Source organism: Magnolia sinica, chromosome 4 (genome assembly GCF_029962835.1).
Source record: "Magnolia sinica isolate HGM2019 chromosome 4, MsV1, whole genome shotgun sequence".
In the NCBI taxonomy this organism is placed as follows: domain Eukaryota; kingdom Viridiplantae; phylum Streptophyta; class Magnoliopsida; order Magnoliales; family Magnoliaceae; genus Magnolia; species Magnolia sinica.
The window spans coordinates 30,053,608-30,081,412 of record NC_080576.1 but is presented as its reverse complement, the minus strand read 5'-3'; the positions used below and the strand labels follow the sequence as shown (position 1 = coordinate 30,081,412).

General features: G+C 39.8%; 1 protein-coding gene across 1 annotated transcript; it reads left to right on the top strand.

The window, feature by feature from the left end:
* The first annotated feature begins 12,711 nt into the window (after window positions 1-12,711).
* On the top strand, window positions 12,712-27,528 carry LOC131242943 (probable metal-nicotianamine transporter YSL7). Its single transcript, XM_058241930.1, has 6 exons — window positions 12,712-13,122; window positions 19,426-19,589; window positions 22,948-23,045; window positions 23,144-23,278; window positions 23,969-24,158; window positions 26,236-27,528. Exons 1-6 carry the CDS (start codon window positions 12,771-12,773, stop codon window positions 27,343-27,345), a joined length of 2,049 nt encoding a protein of 682 aa, XP_058097913.1. The 5' UTR covers window positions 12,712-12,770; the 3' UTR covers window positions 27,346-27,528.
* The last annotated feature ends 277 nt before the right edge of the window (window positions 27,529-27,805 follow it).

The following is a 27,805-nucleotide window of genomic DNA, read 5'->3' as shown; positions in this document are numbered from 1 at the left end:
CCTCAATCGTTACCAAGAATTTAACATAAAATGTACATGTGTACAATACCGACTTAACGATCCTGACCTTACATGTAGGCTATAACACCATTTGACCGTTAAGAATGAACCCCATCCATAAACCAAGTTATCGGACCGTTGATCATGTGATTCGATTAAGTACTTTCCTTTGGTTGAATCGGTGAACAACTCTTTATCTATACTGATTTAGATGTAAGTTATTTTGTAAGAATTATTTAGAAACATGCTTATAACTAGGTAGAACCATTAGATTTCACAAAACTCTTAAATTAGCAATAATTATGATAATGCCATTAACATAGACCCCCTGACTCTAAATCACATGGTTTCCACGATCCAGTTAATGTGAAATTCTACACCACGCCTGTATATCATAAATTATCTATACACGTCAGATTTCAACTCTCAGATCATTGTAAAAATAGCACAATGAGTAGATCAGCCGTTAATCATTGATTTGGGGGCCACCTTATCTTCGGATAAGCCTTAACTTTGGGATCAATCCCTGATTAGATGGAAAAACGATTGGACGGTGTAGGTTTCTCAAAAACATCACAAGTGAACCCCACAGCTACTGTAAGTGTGCACGATGCACCAGCACCAGAGGTGCACCGTACAATTAGGTCAAACTGAGTTTGACCCGATAACTCCCCCCGAAGAGGGATTCTTCCTCTTTTGGTTCAGCAGACGAATGATGCTTGTCTGGGATCATGTTGTGGGCCACTAGATTATCCATCGAGATGATCTGAACCGTCTATCTTGTAGACGGGTCAAATCCGACCAATCCCAGTACTTACATGTCGAATCCGATCAAGTAACTTAAACCAAAACGCTCCCGCAAATAACGGCAAGAAACCAAAATGGTTTTGAGTTCTGTTTAGTAAGAAATTCAAAAAGGGCCACCTGAATTCAATCAGAACCGTTCAAAAATGTGTAGACACACTTTAGACCATGTCCATGTTGGCAGAAAAGAAAGAAAATTTTCGATGAGATTGATGTTTCCCGGTTTTCCCAACAAAGCTACGACAAAACGCGGCTGTGCGAAAAGGCCTCCCACAACTATTCAAAGATCTTATGCACACCATCAATCTGGTGGGCCAAGGAGCATCTAGGGACCAATCCAAACCATCCAAGAGAAATGGCTCGAAGAAAGACGGGCCAGAACAAATTCTGTCATTGAAGCAGTCCATCTTCCTCGCCAAGAAACAACAGCCGTGGACAACTGCCCAGCCACTATTTTCAAATCCTAACCAATCACAGTGTGGTCCATATGACCAGTGGATCATGAGTAATAAAATAGGAAATCACGATCAGACATAAACGACCAAACTTCCTAGCCTATACACACGTTGTGTGCGTAGGGTATTTCCACATGCCATATAACTTGACCGAACTCCATGCTGCATAACTCCTTATGCATGAAGCCTCTAGAGCATTATCCCACCAATCGTTCTGGCAATCGAAACCATCCAGCTGATGGCCCACCTAAGCAGAATACATCTCTAAAAAATATAGGAAGGTGACGATGGAAGTGTGAACAAGAGACTTGCGTAACGTGTTAACGCACAACTCGTCCGAATGGAGCAAGCTACGCAAGAAGATTCTAGCCCCCCTTCAATAGTATAAAACCCTTAGATGGGGGCAACGTACCACAAAGAAAGAAAAAATGGGAAGAGAGAGAGAGGGAGCCGACCGTTGTCGGGCCTGTGTACGAGTCAGGCACGGTCTAGATTCTGTTGGATGCTCCAGCCTAGGAGGGAGACAGAGAAAGAATAGAGAAAAGAAAGAAGGAAGAGGAAGAAAGGAAAAGAGGAAAGAAGAGAAAAGAAAAGAAAGAAAAGAAAAGGAAAAAGAAAAGAGAGAGGGAAAGGAAGAAACAAGGAGAGAGAAAGAGAGTGTGCGTTGAGCCAACTCATCGAGTTCTGGACCGAGTCAGGGCTGGGATCGAGTCAATTTTTGGGTCCTACGGTGCTAGAAACACTGGTGAGGGTTTTATCCTTTAAGCTTACGTTAATTTAAGTTGATATATTTATCCTGCCCTTTTATGCCTTCGTGCTATTTTATCGTACCTTTTACGTTCCTTTTGTCTTAATTGAGTTGATATTTTTATTTTGCCTTTACACTTGTCCTTTATATGCCTTTTATCTATTCTCAGATTTTCATTACTTTCCTTCTGTTTTCATTTTAAATTGTTATCATCAATTGTTGGCCCTTTTAAGATTTTTACATAATATCCATTGTAAGAGGTTTTCCTGGATTTATAGGAGGCAATGGATATAAGCCTTGCTCTTGGCTTACCATTAATTTAGCTCTGCCACTCTCCGTTACCAAGAATCAACGGTAGTCACTCTTCTAATTACGAAGTTGGTCATTGCCACCCTTATTAAAGAATCGGCCATTGCCACTCTTTTATTTATTGAGTTGGCTTTAACCTTTCTCCTTATATTCGAGTTGACCTTCGTCACTCACCTCTTATTTGAGTTAGTTATTGTCACTCGCTCCTTTTTTCTCAAGGGCTCGGTAGGTGTCTTGATATTCTTAACCTTCTATGGATAAAGAAATTCTCTTTTGGTGCAAGTACTATGATGGGAATCCCTCCTCTAGCGATCAATTAAATGTCGTGAACTAATACATTTTCGGTAGCAGTCCTAGGGCGACACGTAATTCCATGGTTCTCGGGTGAGAGTGCAACAGCTGGTGTGTGTAAATCGTTCTATATACATAACACATTAGTTTGGGGAACTGGATGTCGCTTAGTCTCTCTTTTTCCAGTTTTGAAGGTTGAATGTCGCTTAGTCGCTCCAATCCGATTTTTCTTAGGGAACTAGATGTTGCTTACTCACTCCTTTTCTGATTTTTGGGGTTAGTTATCGCTTTAGTCGCTCCAATCCGGGTTGCGAGATTCACTTGGTCATGTGTGGTGTTCGTCTTAGGACAACCATGTAAAACCATATTAAACGTGGGACACGCTAGCAAATATCCGTAGTATGGGATGTGGATCGAGTCGGATAACTATAATTGTATTCCACATTGTGACGATCGCTAAGAGTGATACACTGCATATACTCTGCTAGGCATGCATCTCATATAGATTGCTTGTGCATTGATACCTCTTGTAGTGTAGAGTACATGATGTATCAGAACTTTTATCTTGCTTTCATGAATCTCTTAAATTACTGTTAATCTTAAAGGATAACTATCACTATGAGTAGGGCATTGACCCTCTCCCAACCGTACAGATGTTGTAGGTGACATACAGATTGAAGACTTAGAGGATCATCTCCCTATAGAAGACTGCACCAAAAGAATATGAAGATAGTTCATTTATTTAGTTTTATACTTCCGTTACGAACTCGATAAATGTAATAAGTTCCATTGGGAAGGCCGCTCATTATTTTTTTTACTCTAATAAAATATAATCAATACAATTGATTTTATTCTTGTGAATGTTACCGTCATGAATGTATCTGGATGTAAAATAAATGAAAAAAATATCGTGCGATTTCAGAGCATCCAGTTTGTACATTGTTAACACCCATTTTTCTCAGGCATGAGTATAAACTCTGGCCGTGAAATTTCGGATTGTTACATGAACTCCTTACCTCCTCAATTCAGTACATTTTAAGTTAACTATAATACCCAAAAGGATAAATGAACATTGAACAAACTAATTTCTCAATATGTTCAAGAGGAGGAAAGGCTCAGTAAGCAAGGTAAAGCACATATTGTAAATCTTGTAACCTCGACACAGATATAATGAAAAAAGGAAACAAAAACAAGATTTTAATATGCAACCTTCAGGTTTTATAACAAGCAATCAACATCAATCTGAGGATCAGTCGAGTAAAAAGCGGACAAAGAAGAATAACTGCTTCTTTTGCAATAAGCTAGGTCATTAAAAGCAAAACCGCATTAAGTTTAATGCAGTGGCTTATAAAAGATGGGTAAGGATCATGTCTTGGTCTATTTTAAATATAATCTAACTGATATGTTGATAGAATCCTAGTGGATAGATTCTCGTATGACTATTCACATCTAAAACTCTATGTAGGATACACTATAGACTCGACCATCAACTGATGCAGAGCGATCAATCTACATGGGCATCGTCGTTAAAGTTGACGCAGAGATAATTGAAATATGTAAGCTTAAGTTATAATTAGGTCATATATTGAATTCATAGTTACATTTTGTGTGCCTTCCATAAGGCGCAATTTAGTTTTCATTTCTCATTTAGACAAATCTGGTTATTAGTTTAAATTTGAGAATAAGAGGTTTAGTAATTATTATGATTCAAATGTTATTGGCACTGACACTATGATTAATAACTCGTACCAACTAAACTTGAATGTCTCGCAAGTTTATAATGTAGAATCTTTGCATGGAAATTAATTAATAGTCAATAAGAGAATGGATTGAGAAAATTTATTCATGTTATGGCACAAACGATTAAGCCATGCTTCTCATGAAAGATTGGAAAGGCTAGTGCAGGAAGGAATTCCTCATTCTCTACACTTCTCTAACTTTAAAGTTTGCACAGATTATATAAAAGGTAAAAATATTAAAATCGAGAAGAAAGGTACAACTAGGAGTGTGAGACTCTTAGAGGTGATACATACGGATATCTATGAACCATTTACTATTGTATCTTGGAGTGGATAGAGATATTTTATCACTTTCATAGTTGATTTCTCTCATTTTAGGTACCCTTATCTTATAAATGAAAGATCAAAGTCTTATATGATTTTAAAATCTATAAAGTCGAGGTTGAAAATCAACTTAATAGAAATATTAAAGTCATTAGATCTAACCGTGGTAGTGAATACTATAGTAGATATGATGAATCAATTCGGAATTCAGGACCCTTCACTAAGTACTTACAAGATTGTGGCATTATCGCCTAATACACCATGTCTGGAACTCCAAGGTAAAATAGTATAGCTAAAAGCTACAATCGCACCCTAATAGATATGGTGCATAACATGATTAGTAACTCAACATTATTAAAATCTCTATCTGGTGATGCGGTCAAAACTGTTGTTTATATCCTTAATAAGGACCTTAACAAAGTCATATCGAAAACCCATTTTAAGTTGTAAAATGAGAGAAAACCAAGTCTGATACTTCCACGTATAGAGTTGTCTTGCAAAGGCCAAACCTTATAATGTATATGAAAGAAAACTTGACCCAAGGATAATAAATTACTTCTTCATTAGATACCTAGAAAGGTCAAAAGGTTATAGATTCTATTGTCCTTTCCACTCCATGAGGATTATAGAGACTGAGAATGCCAAGTTCACTAAGGACACTAATAATAGTGGGAGCTTGAACATTAGGAGTGTTATATTTAAGAAAGAATGGACTATTATTCCCATCACAGTCATTCTTAGTAAGATAGATATACATCCTGTAGTCAAGCCTCTAATCACAACAGATTGTCACAATAAACCTCTTATATAACCCACTGAAGAAGGAAATCAAAATCCAATTTAAGAAATTGAGCCATTAAGAAGATTTCAAAGAGAGAGGAGGCCAATAATTCCTAACGATTACATCGTCTACTTGCAGGAGCTCAAGTTTGACACAGGAGTAGAAAATGATCATGAGTCATTTACACAAGCCAAATAAAGTGTTAACTCTTCTCGATAGTTTGATGCCATGAGAGATGAATTAGAAATCAATGAATGATAATAAAGGCTGGGATCTTCTAGAATTACCTAAAGGAATTAAGACGATTAGTTGTAAATGGGTGTTTAAAATCAAACAAGATTCTAGGTATATCACATAAATTTAAAAAATGTAATATCAGCCCACTAATTAGGCAAATCGCACTTAAATTCAGAAAATGTACGGTTAGGAAAAAAGAAGTAGAAAGTTACAAATTCAATATACATGTGTAGGTTCGCATATGACTAGTTGTGTTTGCAAAATCAATCGAACACGAGCCCACATGTAGTAGCGAGGGCCTGCGATTAAGATAGTACGGGCGTGCAAAGTCATACTCGACTAAAGTTTAATTGAACGTTGTTGCCCGCGTTGAGATGTACCAATTAGGACTCAATTCAAGGCCTCAGTCATCCTCTCAACTACCGATAGTTACAATGATCAGGCGATTTATAGAATGGTAAGAGTTATTCATTCCAAATGAATCTTTTTTGCGTTGTGTTTAAGGAGTTTTCTTTCAACAATAATTGCAGCCTTTGTATTTCTCAATTGAATGAAGATAAACATATTTAAAATTAAAAGAGGGCTAAAATGATGCCGATTTTATTGATATGTAAGTATTGCTCATTACAATTGATAGAGAAATAAACTAAAGTAGAGAAACAAAAATAAAAGACAAATACCTAAATCGCCTATATGGATAGATAATCAAGGCAAATGGTTAGCAAGATGTGACTAGGGTTTGATCTTCTAAGTGAGGGCTCATTTGATCGGGATATGACGAAGAAAGGTCATGGATATTTATACTATTCCTAAGCGTACTGCAACAATGACGTCAATTAGTAATGATTTAAACAAACTAAAACATCAAATGTTTTGCAGTATGGATGGGCAAAAGCGAAGGAACTAAAAACTAGGATAAAAAGGCAACGTTGCGCTACGTAAATAGATTGTGTTTGGCATGCACCTAGAGCTCTTCATCATGCGCTCCTTATATAGCTTTCGAAGGTGGCAAACTCTTGTTGGGTTTACTTACCAGTTTAATTAGGATCTTTGGTAGCCACAATATTTAATTGTTCTCTGATCATCCCAGCTTAGTCAAAGACATATTCACATATCAGAAACTGTTTTCAAATCTCTTATTAGCATGGATGTAATGTAAAGATACGTGGATCTTACATGATTAATCTTGCGAGACTGGATTGATCCAAAATCTATTAGTTACCTTCAACTCCGATGTTAATTTGATTATCGAATATTTGTAATTGTCACGAGAGCACTAAGGGCATGTTTGTTTTCCTATTTACCATTGTAAATGGTGGTAAATAGTTAATTATAACCTATTTCTATTGTTTGGAAGAGATGAAATATAGAGTGTAATTATGCTTCGATTTTTGAAATTTACTTTTAAAAAAAAAAAAAAAAAAAAAGGGTGGGAATGACTAAGTGAAATTTGTGGATTTCACCATGATGTATGTGATCGATCCACGCCGTCTATCTATTTTATCAGATCATTTTAGGGCTTGTGCTATAAAAAAAATATATAGGTAGATTGTAAGCTCAAGTGGACCACACCGTAACAAACAAAGGGATATTGACATCCATCGTTGAAATGTAAAGCCATCCATGGGTCCCACACTTATATTGTATCTGTGATCCAACTTGTTCATATGATCATATAGACACAGATTAAGGGAAAACACAAATATCAGCTGGATGTAAAATTCTTATGGCCCACAAGAAGTTTTCAATGGTGTGTGTTTAATCATTGTGTTTCTTATGTTGTGGTCCACTTGCACTTTGGATTTGCCTCGATTTTAAGTTTATTCCCTAAAATGAGCTATTATAATGAATAAACGGCTTGGATCAAACACATATATCATGGTGGGTTTGTAAAATTATGAAAACTTTCCTTGGTATTAGTGTCAAGTCAAATCAAAGGTAACTGTGTATGGATGGCTATCGTGTATTTTTTATGGAAAATAATGATTATTTATTTACTTTTAGCTATCGTGTATTTTTTATGGAAAATAATGATTATTTATTTACTTTTATTTACAGCCGCAAATAAGAAAACAAACGCTTCGTAAACATCTTTGGAAAGATCTTCTATTTTCAAAAGGATTGTGAGAGATGGTATTATTAAACACATCTGAATTTATAATAAAATCCCCGCATTATTGAATTTTTTATAGCCTTATGGATCACGCACCTCCATCACATGTGTCACACAACTTAAGATCAACCTTCATTCATCACTTTGTCTTTTCTTCTTAAATATGTATCAATATTCTACACTACCTTATTATTTTTGATATGTGATATATTTGGGAATGAACTTTGACAAAAAAATAAATTCTCAAAGTACAAATAAGATTTTATCACTATTAATTACGTAATGCTGTGCATGACAACATTTCATTGATCCACGGGAGTATCCGAAAAAATGGGTGTCAACAGCTTGGACACAAGGAAACAATGATCTTGATCAAGGAACCAGGGCCGGACTATGAGAAATTAAAACCTCCGTATACTGTCAAATCCTCGGATTGCGTATCCTATTATTCTGACTGCTCACGCTCATAGATTCAGATCACGACAAACCCTTAAAATAGCATAATTAATAAAAGGGTGGGCCTACTAACTTTGCCTAACATTCACGTGGTCTACTAATCCTATACGATGGGCCCCGCAGATCTGCCCCACAACATAACTGCTTTATTCTACCATAATCAAACTTTGAAGATAATCCTCATCTTTGTGGATTTTTTTTTTTTGGAAGTTTGGAGATTAGCCATTGAATTTTATTTATTTTATTTTTCATTATTCTATGTTCGTCTTCCGTGGCTGTGATCCAAGCTCTTGATCTCACGAAATACAATGCGAAAACAATCTTCTTCAAAAATCTTCATGATTGGAAAATCCTGGACATTCGAATCAATGGCCCACAACGCAACAGTGAACCTGACGGTCTATATTTATCAGAAATGATTAAATAATAAAAGTACGTAGATATTTCAACTGAGGAGTTCCATTATTAGTGTCCTCCATCTATGATGAGGCCACTCTTACAGATGATTTAGAACAGCGAACACGACCGCAATTCCAATAGATGTAGTCCCGACGTGTATCTTATCAGTATTGTAATATATCCTACGTTTTCGCGCACCACATGGTTGACGATACGACATTTTTACAGAAACGAACAAACCGAAATCCGAATTTCGGAATTCTCGTAGTCAATAGCATGACGTGGCAGCAGTTTTCACACACGTAGGAATTGGTACTACTAGTTAGACAACTAACCTCCCGTCCAACCAGCATATTATTGAAAAAAGTACCACGTGTACGACATTCAACCTATCTGAAAATTGTGTCAAACCATGGAGATCATCTCATTGAAATAAGAAGCCTGATCCATTCATCAGGTGGGTCGTAAATGTATTTTAGATCATCTGCGGCTGTCTATTGTTTTGTATGGCGTCATCCACTTGATTAGCGGATGAGAATTTTTCGTAATAGTGTTCTTGCTCGTGGACCTACCTTTCAGACAGATTAGATGTATTACGGATATGAAGATTTTTCACTTTTAAGAGAGTCGGATGGAAGATTATCGTCCAGCTAGTTGCATTCATATTTGGGCAATTCACCGCCTGCATTGCTGTTCAGTATACGGTGATCGTCTACAACACCGGTTTCACACGGCTTGTAGACAATTCCGGTTCAGGACACGGTCATGGACCCGGGGACGGATCATGTAAGGCTCGGGTAACAGCTTACTGGGTGAGGCCCTGGCCGTGGGGCCCACCTTGATTTACGTGTTGCATATCCACACCATCCATCAGCTCATGTTAGGCCATGGTTCCAAAAATGAAGTAAATCTATATCTCAAGTGGACCACACAATAGGTATTGAATGCCCACCATTAAAAACTCACTGGGGGCTACAAAAGTTTCAGAAAAAGCTGATATTTTGTGTTTTCCCTTCTTCGTCTGTGTGACCATCTCAATAGGTTAGATGGTAGGATTTTTTTAATAGTGGGTGTTCAATGACCACTATTTCCTATGGTGTAGTCCACTTGAGTGTTTTTTTTTTAAATGCCTTAGATGAGATGGAAAAACTGATGAATGGAGTGGATATACACACATACATCAAGGTGGGTCCCAAGGTCAGGTCCTCCCCACTAAGCAGTTACCAAGCCTCCCTAATCGGCTCTAATAGACTTGTGCTGCGGAATGCATGTAGATATGCACATTCAGTGAGGGAGGATGCACAAAAATACACTCATCCAACTATCTCAACCATATTATTTTTCTCATTAATCTTGGACTATTGATATTTTATTGGTGCAATTTTAGTGTTGCAATCAATAATTTTATTGTTTTAAGTATTATCAGCATGTCACTTATATAGTTGATTAATAGTCTAGTGACACTTTTATTACATATGCAACTCTTGTGTCTTTAAAAATAGAAAAATAAAAAATAATTTGAGAACTTAAAATACATTAAAAGTATATATTTCAAGTACCTTCAATTATATCTGGTACACCATAAATATGAGACATAATTTCCTTAAATTCTCTAAAAATCTCTCCAATACAAGGTGCTAATTAGCCCTTAAAAATGTTACAAGGTGCCAAATGGGACCCACCATTACAATGACCATGTGACATCTACTCTGTCACCAACTCATCTTTCCAAGAGCTGAGGTAGATTCAAAACTCAAGTGGGCCACACCAACCGAGAATGGGATGTCCACTGTTATAACACTTCTACCCTCCTGAGCTCACTATATACCAACCAAATTATTCATAAGTTGAGCCCCACCAAACCAAAATACAAATATAGCTGATCTAAAACTTTGATGGTTTAGGCTGTAGGCCAATTGACTTTTGAATCTATAATTTCAGTTTTTGTGCTCGTTTCCTAATATGAGTGGCTCCAACAAATGAATGGAATGGATGTCACAACAAACCTCCAAAAGCTTTTCATGACTTTAGGCCATGATGGCATAACCATATAAAGCAAATGAAAAACCCAAGCAAACTTCACCACAAGTAAAAATTCAGACGGAGAAAACAATACATCCTTAGGTCAAGCCCCATCAAGATGAGTAAACAATACAAATATCAGCAAAAAGGTTTCAATAGTGAGTATTCCTACATGTACTATTTCTTGTGGTGTGGCCTACTTGAGATTTGAACCCAACTTTATTTTTTAGCTCAGTTTCTAATATGATTAGACAAAACTGATGAACGAAACGGATTTTGTTTAGGAAGCTACTTGGCATCCAGTACTGCTCATCTTAATACAACCAAACGTGCCGTCCATCCAGCGAACCATTATAGATCAAAATTCGAACCATTTCACTTCTCAGGAGGGGTTACTTCTTGTTTGCCCACCTTAAAAGGGCTTAAATTTCAAAATTTTAAGCCAGTAGATATAAATAGGATGGCCCACTAAATGAAAGCTGAGATCTCCCACACATGTGGCATATCATTGCGTGCTCTTTTCCACCCATGGCAGGACAGGCGTGCCGGCTGAGCAAACCGGTTGTGGATTGACCATAAGGCCTTTATCAGGAAGGGAAGCTAGGTGGGGTATACGGTAATGCCTGTGAGAAATCTACCCATTCATCAGCTTTTCTATATCATATAAGATATGTGCTAAAAAATAATCAGATCCAAAACTCAAGTGAGCTGCAGGAAAAGAAATAGAATGCGGATTGGGTCCTACCCCCAGCTGGGAGCGGACAGCAGTTCTCAGTGGTCACCGTGATGTATGGATTTTATCCACGCCGTCCATCCATTTTTATGATCAAAGACAGGTGGACCACACAATAGGGATTAAACTGATCTTACTATTGAAAACTTCTTAAGATTCTTAGAGGTTTTGGATTGAGCTGATATTTGTGTTTTCCCTTTATCAAAGTCTATGTAACTTTATAAATAAGTTGGATGGTAAAATAAATATTATGGTGGGCCCTAAGAAAGTTTCAACGGTGAACATCACCACCACCACTGCTTCCTATAGTGCGGTCCACTTGAGCCTTGGATTTTCTGAATTTTTAGTCCCATTTCGTGAAATGACACAGAGAAGTAGAAGGACAGTGTGGATAAAACCCATACATCACGGCAGCCCATTCCTAATTGGATATAAGGAGGGTAGGACGCAATCTGCATATAAGGAAATAGCAGTGAGCTGAGCAAAACAATAAATAGTGAGAGGATTAATGATATGCATTGAAACATTTGTGGGGCATGAGTTTTGAAGTAGACTAATATTTGATAGTTATAATGATATTATGAATGTTACATGTTGTTTTTTTTTAGTTATTATTACACACGCACGCATGCCCCCACGCGTAGTGGAATTTCATCACCTATGGATACTCGGACCCTTGACCAGGTGTTGAAACTCCTGAGAGTTTATCGTCGGAGCAAGAGTAAGGATCCGTATATACAATCCTAATATAATTTGAGAAAATAATTTAAGCTATAGATTTCTTACAAACATTACGGTGTATCCGAACCTAGCTTACCGTTGGAACACGTTCCTGCAAAGGCAATCAGTGTCCGAGCGAACCTTGCAAGCTCAACCACCTTTCTTAACCAAAATCGCTGAGTGCCTACGCACGTGAAGCCGGTCCATATCTGACGTTTCGATCCAGCAGAAGGCACCGATTCGATCCTGTACCTTAAAAATCAGCCCATTTACACCTCAGTGGACCAAAGGACAGCATCAATCAATTTTTCCCATCCATCCATTTCTTCTCTACATTAGGCCCATCGAAGTCTCAAAAGGCCCGATCTTCGTTATAGAACATTTAAACGGTGTGTCCCACACGATGAAAAACTTGGATATTGGATATCTCACACGTATGCCATATTGGAAATTGTGGATGAGCGTGTATAGTTAGGACTCCGCACGCGCATGTTCAGGAATCATAACACCACCCCCACGTGTCTATTTATACATGAAAATCCCAATCCTATTTTTAGCAGTTCACTCCGCTCTTCCGTAAAAACACCGAATGTAACAAATTCTCAAAAAGGAGAGAGAGAGAGAGAGAGAGAGAGAGAGATGGAGAGAGACGAAGTGTTCGAAGACGAGAACGTGAAGAAAGGGACTTTGTCAATCGAGCAGATCTTCGAAAGCCAGTCCATCCCCTCATGGAGAGAGCAGCTGACCTTGAGGGCGTTCGTTGTCAGCCTCGTCCTGGGGTTTTTCTTCAGCTTTATTGTGATGAAGCTGAATCTAACGACAGGGATCATACCATCTCTGAACGTCGCCGCTGGACTGCTCGGATTCTTCTTCCTGAAGACGTGGACCAAGCTTCTACAAAAGTCGGGTCTGTTAAAACAGCCGTTTACACGGCAGGAGAATACCGTTATACAGACTTGCGTCGTCGCTACCTCTGGTATTGCTTTTAGCGGTACGTACGAAAACCTCTGGCGGTTTTTCTTTTACTTTTTTGATATTTAAAACCCCCTTTTTTTTAATAGCAACACCCACTTGCAGATCCATTGCTCTCCAGCAGTGATCCTGTTTCCAAGGGACGGGTTTGCTAATTCCATACGTGTGGGAGCCGTACACATTCATGATGTGACACGTATGTGAGATCTGAGCTTTCCATCAGGCAAGCTGCAATGTGTAGATCTTATGGCATAGAAATCAGGCCATTTCACGCTTCTGTTGGGCCACATCATATCAAAACAAATGAATGGCTAGAAAAAAATTAACCGTTGTGGGCCATCTGAAGAATCACATTGTCTATTTTTTAGGCCGAAGATCTCAGCATTATTTCCACCTTGTCTAAAGCTCAAATCTCACACGTGTTTTATATTTGCACTTGTGACCAGCTTCCATAAATTTCGAAAATGGCTATAATATCCTTTCATTGTTATATTGTACTCAGGCTTCATTGGTTCTTGATACGCAGGCACTCAGAACTTATACACGTGGCACATAATAACTAAAATAAAACCAACGAGATTGTGAAGCCTGCTGTCTCCAAGTCACAATTATCAGATTGGCTGAAAAATCCTAACCTCTGATTTGTGGACACTTGTTTGTGGAAATAGGACCATTGGATTTTTATTTTTTATTTTTCATTTTTAACCGTACAATTAATGTCCACCATTCCGATAGTCAGATCATCAAATAAGCTTAAATTTTTTGGTTTATGACCCATCTAGACAGGGCGCCGTAACTGGAACCCATTGAGCCTGTGTATCATCCATCACAGCCTGCCAGAGTATCAAAGTTTTTCCGTTGGGTTGAGCGTTCTTATCCAGAACTTCGGTTGTGTTAGGCCGAGTGGTGGTCGGTTTTGTTTTCTTGTTAACAGAGCGGGAGGCCTGGACTTGTAGTCCTGCGGACTACTGTAATTAATTTTTACTCCCCTGGTTGGGCTACGAGTATGGACATCGAACCGTTCGATCAATAAATCTCAATTTGGGTAGGCCAAGAGAAAAGTATGATTTTCCACTAACAATCTTACCCATTCGTTCAATGCCATCTTTTTGAATGGTTGTGATCATCTCCATGGCCTTCATTCATGAGTCGGGATCCTCTGTTATCGGGTCAACAGGGATTTCCTTTTACCCTAATGGTTTGGCGTCCGAAGCTTTTTTTAATTTTTTTAGTGAGTAGTGACGTGGACCAATGAGGATTAGGGTATCAGGAAATCTCTGTTGACCAGAAAACAGAGGATCCGGACACTTCATTCATACCTTCGGAAGTGGTTAGTACAGTGATCCACGTGGTCTGCTAGACTACCTTTCTTTTTCAAAACATGGCGGTTGGGTTCTTGGTATGAAAAGGAAGATAATCTTACTGCTTACATACCTACCGAAGCAGAGTGTTCGATAAGCTTCGGCAATCCTACGCGGATGCGGCTTCGGTGGATCCGGGGATCCACCGAGGTCAGTGGATTCCTGACGGTGGGGTCCACCATGATGCATGCGACTTACATCTACGCCGTCCATCTGTTTTAAAGCTCATTTTATGGCGTGTTTCAAAAAATTAAGCAGACCCAAATCTCAAGTGGGCCATACCTACAGGAAACAGTGGTGAATGAATACCTACCATTAAAAACTTCTCGGGGGCTACCGGAACATTTATATTCCATCAAACATGTTGATAAGGCCACAAAGACATGGATGAACGGACCGCACAAATATAAGCTTGATCCAAAACTTTTGTGGCCCACAAGAGGTTTTTAATGGTCATTCACCACTGTTTCCTGCAGTATGGTCAACCTGAGATTTAGATCTCCTTCATTTTTAGGATCATACCGTCAAATAAGCTTTGAAAACGAATGGACGGCGTGGATTTAAGTAACATATATCAAGGTGGGCCTCATAGTCAGGGATCCACCGAAATGCGTTCATCCCACGCCGTCTTACCTGACCCACACATGCCAACCGGCTCACGTGCTTGAGATCAAGTTTCCGCAGGCGGTCCCCGGCATGTATGTGGTGGGTCCCACTTATCTGTTGAAGGTGGCACTTGGGCTAACTTTTGTTTAGTCCTAAGTTATGGCCCACCTGATAAATGGACCATCGTGATTCTTGTGACGGTGCTACACGCCAGTATGAATATGTGCGGTGTCGGCACGCGTGGCGCGTGTTTGGGCTGTCTTATACACGCGTGGGATTTTTAAAAAAATAATAAAGAAATAAAGAAAATCTACGCCCGATGGAGAGATTATATGGTGGGGCACACTCTGGTGGTACCTGCTACGGTGTACCGGGTAGAAGTGGGTCCACCTAATCAATTGACGACATCCGAACCATCCATCAGATGGATCGCCTGGATTTTTTCACGAAGCCAAAAATCAGCCCAAACGTATAGTCAGGTGGGCCACAGATCAGGGAAAAGTAGAGAGGGGACGCTACCCTTGATTTGCATGGGGCACTCTGTGTTGTGTATACGGAATCCAAGCCGTCAAGACTTCATCTTTCATATAAGATGGTTGGACCAAAAAAAATCAGGCTGTTCCACAACTCAGGTTCGCCTCGGTGAAAATCAACGGTGGGCGTTCCCTCCCATCTAGTTCCCTGTGATGTGGCCCACCAGAGTTTTAGATCTCACTGATTTTCATCCCGTTGGGCAACCTGAGGGGACGCATTGAACGTTATACACCCTCCATGTGGGCCCTACTGGAGCGCGCCACCTTTACATGGTATAGCCACAGTTTATCTCTCCATAGTACACGTGGCGAGGAGATGCATCGATCAGGCCGTCCATTTAGAGGGATCTATTGCCGAGAGCTTTTTTTTTTTTTTTTTTTTTTAAATTAAATCACATCACACAATCTTATCCGTCACCTCTTTTATTTTCCCTATTTTCATTCTAAACCGTTGCTTTGAAGGCCATATCAAATGGCCAGGATCATACGATCTGTATATAGGATAAGCTGCCATCTACGGCAAGCAAAGTAGATGGACGGTTGGTGTGGTGGCTCTACCGTATTCCGGTTCTACCGGCCCCACTTTATCATCTCATTTCTCACAAGTAGTTTTCAACCTTTCCTTGTCTAAATTCTCTGCTTGCCACATATATACAATGTGATTGGTCCACGTAATCATAACGGTATTTAATGAAACAGTACTGGCAACATCAGTGTTTGTGGTAAGCAGAGGATCCGGATTCGTTGTCTCCCGGTCTTCCATGCGAATCTACCGGCAGGATGGGTCTTTTCAGAACTTTTCTTTTGGGTGGCTACTACCTACTCTGGCACGGTACCACCCTTGATACGCAGGCGCTTAGAACTTGTACACGTGGTGTCCATTAACTCAAACTAAACCAACTGAGCTATGGAACCCAATGTCACAAAGTTGCAAACCCAAAATTAGATGGGTTGAAAAATGCTAACCCAAGTTTCGTGGACCGTTGGGTATACGTCATTTTCACCGTCTAATAAATGTGGAACAATCTGATATTCAAGCAATCGATCAAATCTAATTTTTGGTTTGCTGTCCATCTAAACTGGGACCCGTAATTTAGACGGTTTAATTTGAATTGATTGTATTCAACATATGCTATTTATAAGTAATTTCGAAGTATCCGCGTGTCATCCATTATACCGTGCCAGAGTATCAAACTTCTTCGTTTTTTTATTCTTCCGACATTGGAAAGGTTTACGCCCGGTAATTTCCGGACATTTTTCGCCCTTGAAGTGGAGTATCGGGAGGTGACTCAAGCTACCGACTCGATCCGTTCACAAGCGAACCGAGTGGACTCGGGCGAGTCTGATACGACTGTAACGAGTCGGCAAACCATACTCATAAGAATAATCACCATGTTGTTAAGGGCAGTTCACTAATCTACACGTGGTGGGCCTGGGTCAGCATGAACCTGAAACGATGGACGGTCCAGATCAATCATTTGGAATGACCAAGCACCGCGATGCAACTAGGATCACTACAGTGTATATCTTAGGTCATCATCATGACCTGGGCCCAATCTGGGCTAGTTATTGTTTATAGAGACTGGACCTAACCAATGTGTTTAGGAGTCCGTGCTTTGCCTGACCGGTGAAGGGCAAGGGCTAAGATAATGACACCTTTACTCGCTACATGCTGGACATGAACCCAGCTAGCTCAGTTAACTCGCTTGACACGGCCTAGATAAGCTTGACTTGGCTCGGCTCAAAAGCTGGTTTTGGGCCAAGCCAAGTTGTTTAATTAAACTCAAAAAAATTTCAAGCTAAGCTCGAGCTGGCCCGGGGCCGACTGGGCTCAACTTGAAACTGGGCCCCAACTTGACTTGGTTGGACTGAGGTTGATTTATCTACCTTATATATATATATATATATATATATATATATGTGTGTGTGTGTGTGTGTGTGTGTGTGTGTGTGTGTGGCTATGCGGTCACCTCACGGTAACTTCCCATGAAGTCGAACTGTGTGGGCCCCACCGTGATGCGTGTCGAACATCAACACCGTGCATTCGATGGGTTCCCTTGAAATTATAGGATATCCCAAAAATCAGCCATATAGAGAACTCAGGTGGGCCATACCATCTAAAATCATTTGAAGACATGCCTAAAACATATAAAAGGACTTGGTGGAGCCCACCTGAAATTTGGATGCATCTAAAACTTGGTCTGACCCCTCATCCAAGTGGGACACACATAATGGATGAGCTGGATTTGTGAACATCTCGGTGGACCCAACAAATGATTATGAATGTTTTAATGGGAAGGTAACCCCTCTCAACTTTTGTATGTGGTGTGGCCCACACAAGTCATGGATTGACTTGATTTTTAAGCCCAGGGCCCACCATGGAATGGTGCATCTAACTAACGGTGTTGATGTTCGACACTCATCATGGTGGGGCCCACACAGCTCAACCTCATGGGAATTGAGGTCGACCGCATAGAACCATTTCCATATATCATGGGAACTTCCCATGAGGTCGAGTTGTGTGGGCCCCACCATGATGTATGTCGAACATTAACACCGTGCATTTGATGGGTCCCCTTTAAATTTTGGGATATCCCAAAAATCAGCTATATACGGAACTTAGGTGGGCCATACCATCTAAAATCATGCGAAGACATGCCTAAAACATATAAAGGCACTTGGTGGGGCCCACCTGAAATTTGGATGCGTTTGAAACTTGGTCTGACCCCTCCTCCAAGTGGGACACACATAATGGATGGGCTGGATTTGTGAACCACATCTCGGTGGGCCCTACAAATGATTATGAATGTTCTAATGGAGGGCAACCCTTCTCAACCTTTGTATCTGGTGTGGCCCACACAAGTCATGGATTGACTTGATTTTTAAGCCCTATGCCCACCATGGAATGGTGCATCTTGACTGATGGGGTAGATGTTCAACACGCATCACGGTGGGGCCCACACAGTTCGACCTCACTGGAAGTTCCCATGAGCTCCATAGAACCTTTTCCCATATATATATATATATATATATATATATATATATATATATATAGACACACACACTCAGCTCGAGATGCTAACCAAACTGAGCCGAGCTGGCTAGTATGGCTCGAGGACCCAGCTGAGTTGAGCTTGGCACAGCTCGGATCGGCTCGGTGTCCAGCTCTATCCACAGTCCAGGCATGCTTATGTCTGCACATGCTTGCAAGATCAAAGCTATCCATTAGGTGGGCCTAATACCATTCTTGAGTTTTGTGAAGAAGAATGCAAGTAAAAAAAAAAAGACATGGACAAGATGCTTGACCCAGATAAGCACGTCCAACATTAAATCACTATTGCTATGAAAAGGCTCTTAAGCGGCTCTTCAGTTATACGTAGAAAATGAGAGAATCACAGAGGTAGGGAGATGGCAGCATTCAATCTAGGGTCTTTTTTTCAGCTGAATGTGAAGTTGCAGACAATTGTTGCATTTCCCTTCATAGCCCTTGCAACCACACATTGAAGAGTTAGATTGCCAAACAGAGGAGATCTTTTGGGGCAAGGTTCAATTGAGGTTGAACCCAAAGACCAAAGGTCTGAATTATTAAACCATAGGGTCCCACTTACCAAGTAAAGGCCCCAGTATACCATGCAAATCCTCTTAGTCCTTTATAAGAAGATTCATGTGTTAAACTACAAAAGACTACATTGTAAAAATTATAACTAATTTAATTAATTGAAAATAAAAGAAATATATAAAAGAAGTGAAATATATGAAGTATCCTATGCTCTTAACATTATTAGAGAGAAAAGCTGATGATTTATGTTTGGACAATAACAGGTGGCTTTGGGAGTTACATATTTGGTATGAGCGAGACGATAGCATCCCAATCAGGAGATGGAAATAAACCTGTGAACATTAAGAATCCTTCATTGGGATGGATGATAGGATTTCTCTTTGTTGTTAGCTTCCTCGGCCTCTTTTCAGTTCTCCCTTTGAGAAAGGTAACTCTCCAAACTGTAAAGAAAATTGAAACTCCCTCTGAGAAAGGTAACTCTCCAGAAAATCTTCAATTCTAAGGTCAGTATTGTCTCGGGACAATATCAACCATCTGATCAAGACTGAAGGATGGTTGATTGGAAGTGGGCCCCACTTCCTTTGTCTCTTTGGCCATTGGTGGTAGTGAATCCAACCAACTTTCTATCAATCCTCAACCCAAACAGCTTTCGGTTTTGGACCACTAATGCACACCCCCATGTTCCTGAGTGGTGATTGGTCTACTTATGCACGTCAAGAGGTGGGTGTTTTTGGGTCCAAGGAATGATAAGTGTACTCCTACCCATTAAAAGGGCAGAGTGGCCACGCGTGTGAGAGATCCATGCCATTCGTTATTTATGCCACACTGCGAGAACTCCCTTAGCCCAAAAGAACTCTACTCTTTAATTTAAGTAGACCACGCGTGCATGTTGGATATGGACTGCTCAGTCTTTTCCTTTTTCTAGCTGTCCACTTCTCTCATGAATGTGTGGCCCGCAACATTGTATTGTGATCCGATGCTGATAATTGAAACCAGGACAGCTGTTGTGGCCACTTTGTTCAATATGAAAGCACCCTTGCTTGGTAAGGTGGTCCAATTACAGACAGAGCACAGCATTTTTCACTCTGTGTACTTCACTGGGTTATCATTTCATGTGCTCCTACGCCTTACCATTCGGATGCCTGGAACTCGATCTCTTTATTAAAGAATTCAAGATCCATGAAAGAAGGCCTAAAATAGAGAAACTTTCCAACCAAAAGTAAGGATTTCTCTATCCATGGGACTCTCTTTCTTGGCACTCAATGATGGCATCCACGTGATCTACATGTGGAGGAGATAGTGACTATCACTCGCATGGTTTTCGCTTTCATCACTGCAGTGTCGACATGGCACATGCGTGAGAGATCCAGACCCTTCATCGAATGTTTGTGTGTGTATTTCATCCATCCCCAACCAAATAGAGGTTGCTTTCATCTTTCGGCCCAATCCAATACAAATGTCGTACAAATCTATGGGTAAAGTCCACTGTGATGTTTTATCCATCTGTCATGTTTGCCTGCTCCTATTCAACTTAACTCCCAAAACTCAAATGGGCCATACCATTTAAAAACCATGCTTAAAACCTCTAAAATCACATGTTGTGGCTCACTGATCCTGGTCAGATGCATCTTTTGAATGGATTGGATGGAATATATAAAATACAGTGGGCCCCACATACAATATGGAAGGTTTTAACCAAGGGCATTCCCATCTCCACTGTTCAATGTGTGTGGCCCACCTGAGTTTTGGATTGGCCTGATCTTTAGATGCTAAAGATAAAAATTGAGTATACAAATCATTGATGGATTTGATGTCATCATAACACCATGGTGTGCCCCACATGTTGATGTTTGTGTGAGCTCTACGTTGAAACGTTTGTATGATATGATCTCTTCTAGAAATGGGAGGGAAGATAGCTGAACTGATTGGGATGGTTGACCACCAAAACGTACCTGTTCACCAGTTTGGTCAGCATGGGTCCCCCCACTTCTCCACAAATATAAGGGGACCACCTGAATCCTTAGTTTGGTGGACCACCAAAGCGTATCTCAAGATTATTTTGCTTCTTGTTTTTTGAACTGGGAAGGTGGAGCAACGATCCCCCGAGTAACATGAGGTTTGCTTTTCTTTTATGCACTTCTAACATAGGCCAACCTGCCAAACATACACATTGTAGGACATCTAACCTGCACATCAGATTGGACCCACCATCTGAATCATCAGGGCAAAACCTTGGCTGGCTACTGTGTATGATGATAACGGGACAGCCAAACATACTGTTGTTCCTGTGCATTTATGGCCTATCTGATGGTTAAAATGCGTTTAGCGTTGGGATTTGAACCTCTCTGAAAACCCTATTTTAAAATGGGAAGTTATTTGAGACTCTGGTAGCTTGATGGTTGATAAAAGGGCACCCAGAAATGGTAGACATGGCATGTATCAACATCATATTAAACCACGTAAATTATGGGACTCAAGATAGATAGTTCATCTTACCAGATTGATTTAACGGCTTTTACCTCTTGAATTAACGGACTATTTTTCAATTCAACTGTTCGTTAAATGTCCACCAATGGGCCAAGTTATCAAAACAAAATCAGTATATTATTTGGTATATGATCTACTAAACAGGGACACTTGATTTGGACAGTTTAATTTGGGCACACTGTACAATTTCTTTGTGCCTTCACCTATCAACCATCACACTCTGCTAGAGTTGTCACGGATAACACAGACACAGAAATTGTACACTTGGCAAGCAAGTTATTTAAATTGAACTGGCCGAATTAGGGGTCCAAGTTTAGATCAATCATAAGTACTGAAAAAAAAATCAATTACTTGACTGTATAACTACTGGGTTGGTGAACATTTATTGGACAGTCAAGATGAAAAATGTCAAGTGGGCCTTTTCTCAGCAAGCATATAAGAACCAGGGTTCGGGATTGTTCAACCAATATGATTTTGGGCTTTTGACTTAGTTATGCCATATTTTATCAATTTACTAATAGATTATAAAATTAAAAAAAAATTATTTAAAAAAAAAAAAAAAAAAAAAAAAAAAAAAACATAAACATAAACAATGAACAAACGTCATGGTGGTAACTTGTTATATTTATGATGGTCACAAGGATTAACGGTGACTTAAGGACTTATTTTCTAGAATTTATAACAATGCCTTCAACTTGTTTTGTAGGATATATATTGCTTTTCCAGTAAATAATAATAATAATAATAATAATGTGTGAAGGATCTAATTCTTGATCTCCTTTTTTTTTTTTTAAGAAATTGGATATTGTCAATAAAATAAAATCAATTTAAAAAATCTTTTTTTTTTAAATCACAATTCAAACCTGGAAACTCGACTTGACTCAATCTCCAACTCAACTGGGTCGACTTGGAGACTTGATCGATTCTTCACTTGCCTTGACTCGGTATTTCATAATTGGATTCAAAATATTTAAATAATTATAAATATTCAAATGGTTATAAATAGTTAAAAAATATGAATTAATGGAAGTCTAGTTAATACGTGGTGATTGCAGTGTTTGCTTCAATATAGGAATGCGTCGGTTCATTGCTAACTCATTAAATGACTCGAGACTGGGTCATACTAATGAATTAATTAAGTTTTGTGGTGACTCAGGATCCAAATCTCGTTCATTGACTCAGCTGAGTTTCGAGTCGACTCACCGAGTTTTAGAACTGTTTTATATATTGTTGGGTTTTGTCTTATATGTTCTAATGCTTAAGAAATATTAACAAAATCTAAAACTCCTGTTGTTTAGATCATGATCATCGACCACAAGCTGATCTACCCAAGTGGAACTGCAACTGCTCACCTTATCAACAGCTTTCACACTCCCCATGGAGCCAAGTTAGTGAAGTGAGTAGCTTACACCAGCATCCAAAATCCCACATTTTCTCTTTTGTACTTCTGATCATAATCATGTTGTATGAATCATTGAATTTTTTCTGTAACAGGAAACAAGTGTCTGCTCTTTTCAAATGCTTTGTTTCTAGCTTCCTTTGGGCTTTCTTTCAATGGTTCTATACTGCTGGTGATGACTGTGGATTTGCAGCGTTTCCTACATTTGGCCTCCAAGCCTATCAGCGCAAGTAAGAAAATATAAGTTTACATGTTTATGTAATGCATCGATTCATCTTTTGATTTTTTCTTCCTGGATTTTTTGTTATATTCCAATGCAACTCTAACATACTTCTGTTTATCTAGATACCCTTTCTTTTTCTATTTTGTACCGTTTCACACTCTCATAATAATGAATCTTTCAAGGGCTAGAGTGCTGTGATAGTTCACCCACGTTTGTAGAAATGGTGATGATGGCACACCATGCATGTGGCATGCATGTAAGGCAGTCCGGAATTCCCACATCCCAGCCACTGTTGTGGATGGAGCAGGGTCAGAAAACCATGCTGATTGGGTGATCTTAACTAACTCATTCGGACAGTTGAATTTGGACATTTTATTTTGAATCGACCATTTACTAGCCAACAATTGGATAGTTAGGATTGTCGAATTTGTGATTTTTGGCCTATTCCACATGCACAACAACACATGATATCCATGGTCCAGTTCAAATTACATGTATCCCCCATTTGCAGTGGACGAGCCGCCACCATTTAGAAAATGGTGGCAAACTATTACCACTGCCTGGCCCATCTTTCACTCTCTGATTCATTTAGAGAGAGCCGTTATACTGGCATGATTCTGTAAGGGCTCTTTAGTAGTGCTAGCACCAGTTATCATGTAATGTGTGTTTGGTTCTAAGGAATGCATGCTTTCTTCAGGTTCTTCTTTGATTTTTCGGCTACTTATGTTGGTGTTGGGATGATTTGCCCATACATTGTAAATCTCTCTTTGCTTGCTGGAGCTATTCTTTCTTGGGGAATCATGTGGCCGATCATTGAGGGTAAGAAGGGCGACTGGTACAGTGAAAAGCTCAGCCCAAGCAGTCTTCATGGTCTACAAGGATATAAGGTACTCTCTATTCTTTTTTCTTTTTTTCTTTTTTTTAATAGATTATTTCATATGACCGCTGATTATTTAATTTATATATATATCAAAAATTGTTTTTAAAGTTTTTCTAAATAAATGCTCACCTTTTAAGCCTGTAGTATAGTAAGCGCTCACGTTTTTTAAATGACTTAAAAACCTATGGTAAAGACCCCCTTAACTAACCTTCCTAACCAGCTCCATGGGGGCCAGATGTCCTTGTGACATCTACTTCATCCGGTAGTTTCACCAATTCATGATAGGATGTGAACCCAAAAAAGCCAGGTAGATCCAAAACTCATATGGGCCACATCATAAGAAACACTTGGGGAATGGAAACACCCACCATTGAACCCTTCATGGGGCCCACAGTGATGCCTTTGTGACATCCATTCCATCCATCAATTTTACAAGCTCATGGTAGGACTTAAACCAAAAAACTATTCAGATCCAAAACTCAGGTGGGCCACACCACAAGAAAGAGTCGGGGATGGAAACGCCCGCTGTTGATACCTTCATGAGGCCCGCCATCATCTCTGTGTTCCATCCAACCCATTCATAAGGTGATGCTCATGAGAATGAAGGGAAAACACAAATATCAGCCTCATCCGAAACTTTTGTAGATCTCAATAAAGTTTCAACGGTATGTATTCAATCCCACTGTTTCATGCAGTGTGTCCCACCTGAGTTTTGGATCTACCTTGTTTTTGGGCTTACTTCCTACCATGAGTTTGGTAGAATTGATGGACAAAGTGGAAGTGACAAGGATGCTGCAATGGGCCTTACCAACTTTGGTCTACCTGAGTTCAACATTGGAAACTATGTTCAAAAGGAGCAAAATCATCTTGTATGCTGCTATGCTGCTAACCCCTCTTTTCTTTAACTATCTAAAAGTTAAAGTAGCCGCTTCTTTTTTCTTTTTTCTTTTCTAAACTGTATATCTAAAAAGTAAGTGTTTATTTGAAAGAAAAGAAAAAAAACCTTTAAAAGTAAGTGGTTTTTGGTATATGTGCAAATGACAAGTGGTCATATGGAAAAACCCATTTTTGTCTTGTCATTGCTTTTCTTCACAAGCTTGCAATTTCAATTAGTCATTGGAGGTTTGCTTGAATACCTCCAAATGTTTTACAATATGATACATTGGGACTTTAGCCACTGTATTTGGGTCGTCTTCTAAAGATCCAATGATGAGTCTCACCTTTCATGATGGATAGACAACCAATAGGATCTTAAAACTGAATTGTTTTAACCCTTTTGAAATTTAGCTCTTTTTCTTTTAAATTGGACGATCATCATAACCTTTGTATAATTAAATAGTTGGATTATTCAATCTGAGAGATTTTTCGGGCATCATGTATCTTAGAGAAGCCCAATCACATAAATGGTTTTGGGTTGCTGAAAAGTACTCAATTCCAATGGTTAAAGCACCGACATATCATATTGTAATACATCAGGATGTATTCGAGCAAACCTCTGTTGTTGTTCTTTTTTACTGTATCTATATAGTCATGAGTAATTAGTTTTACATTTTATGTTGTGGATTCTTGAAAGAGTCCACTGCTCTTTTGCTTGGCAACCACTTGATTTTTGGGGTATCATGTAATGATGGTACAGGTGAGTCCTACCTTTTGTTGAGCTACGCCAATGATCTGGTTAGACAAGGCAGATCTATGATCCTAGCCTCCCATTGAAAATGGGCAATCAGACCCAATGGCCCTTATTTAACTGGGAACCGCTTGGATGGTTAGGATTGTCTGATGGGGGAGATTTCTGGGGTCACTCCCATCTGACATATGCCCTCCCACTTTAAACAGATCAAAAAAACAAAATAAGTGTACCCCACATGTCCATACCAGACCAAGCAAAGAATATTTGATCCTGATTTGCAGTTTACATATTTTAGTTTGTTTTTATCCACTGCCATTTTCTTCCTTGCTTGGAACCATCAATAGCACCATTTTTACTTTTATTTTTTAACATTTTTCATCAATTCATTCTTTCTTCCTCATTGCATGAGTTTCTTGATACTACATTGTCCATTTTTCATACAATCATGTAACAGGTCTTCATCGCCATCGCTATGATCTTAGGCGATGGCCTGTTCCACTTCGCCGTGGTTCTCTTTAAAACCATCCATGAACTATGTATTAAGCGTGCAAGGGAAGAGCCTTCTTCCATAATTCCAGTCGCTGGATCTTCCAACAGCGCCCCATCCCTCAGTTATGATGATCATCGCCGCACTGAGATCTTCCTAAAAGACCAAATCCCAATAACCTTCACCTCTGCGGGCTATGTCATTCTGGCCATTGTTTCCATCGTCACAGTCCCACACATCTTCCCACAGCTAAAATGGTACCACATCTTGGTCACATACCTCATCGCGCCGGTCCTAGCCTTCTGCAATTCATATGGATGCGGCCTCACCGACTGGTCCCTCGCTTCTAGTTACGGCAAGATCGCCATCTTCATCTTCGGTGCCTGGGTTGGCTTGGACAACGGTGGCGTCCTCGCAGGCCTCGCATCATGTGGAGTGATGATGAGCATCGTGTCCACCGCATCCGACCTCATGCAGGACTTCAAGACGGGCTACATGACACTCTCCTCACCACGGTCCATGTTCGTGAGCCAGGTGATTGGCACGGCCATGGGCTGCGTCATTGCACCGTGCGTCTTTTGGATTTTTTACAAGGCCTTCTCCATTGGGGTGGATGGCAGCGATTACCCCGCGCCCTACGCGACTGTCTACCGCGGCATTGCACTCCTTGGTGTTGAGGGTGTCTCCTCCCTCCCAAAGAACTGCCTCACCCTATGCCTCATCTTCTTCCTTGCCGCAATCGTGATGAGTAGCCTCAAAGAGGTTGCGAAGCACTATGAGATGAAGATCTTCATGTTCATGCCGAGCGTGATGGCGATGGCCATCCCGTTCTTCTTGGGGTCATACTTTGCGATTGACATGTGCTTGGGGAGCTTGATTTTGTTCATGTGGGAGAGGATGGACAAGGAGCAAGCAGATGCATTCGCACCGGCCGTGGCATCGGGCATTATCTGTGGCGATGGCATATGGGCTTTGCCGGCGTCCCTGTTTGCATTGGCCAAAGTGAAGCCACCCATATGCATGAAATTCCTTTCGAGGGGAGATAATGCAAAGGTGGATGCATTCTTGAGTGGCTGAAAATGAGTATGTTTTAACAAAAGCTGTTTTATTTTTGCTAAGATTGGAGATTTTGTACATAAGGGACTGTTTGGTTGGGCTACTACCAGGGTATTATACCATGATATTAGTCCGCTCGAAAGTCATCGCATTTTTTTCACCAAAAGTCGAGCTAAAAACTCCAATAAGAAATTATTCAACCCAGAGATAGAATGTTTTTCATTGTGGATTATGGTAGAAATTATTCACCATCCGCCTAAATGGATAGTAAGCGACATAGGTGTTTAGAGACGAGGAATCCAAGGTGTGAATATGGAAAAAATAATAATCATCTAATGATAATTTCCATCCACAATAATGTTGAAAAAGGACTCTAATTTTAGGCATCTTGCTGGGATAGCATGTAGAAATCCCAGATTCACTCCTGTCATTTAACTATAAGTGTAGTGATTACTTTATGGAATCCATCTACCCAAATAGT

Bases quoted from the DNA above. Each gene is read 5' to 3' on its own strand.
- LOC131242943 (XM_058241930.1), top strand. From the start codon at position 12,771: ATGGAGAGAGACGAAGTGTTCGAAGACGAGAACGTGAAGAAAGGGACT. The intron at 13,123-19,425 runs GTACGTACGAAA...GGACAATAACAG, and splicing joins CTCTGGTATTGCTTTTAGCG to GTGGCTTTGGGAGTTACATA. The intron at 23,279-23,968 runs GTAAGAAAATAT...TGCTTTCTTCAG, and splicing joins CTCCAAGCCTATCAGCGCAA to GTTCTTCTTTGATTTTTCGG.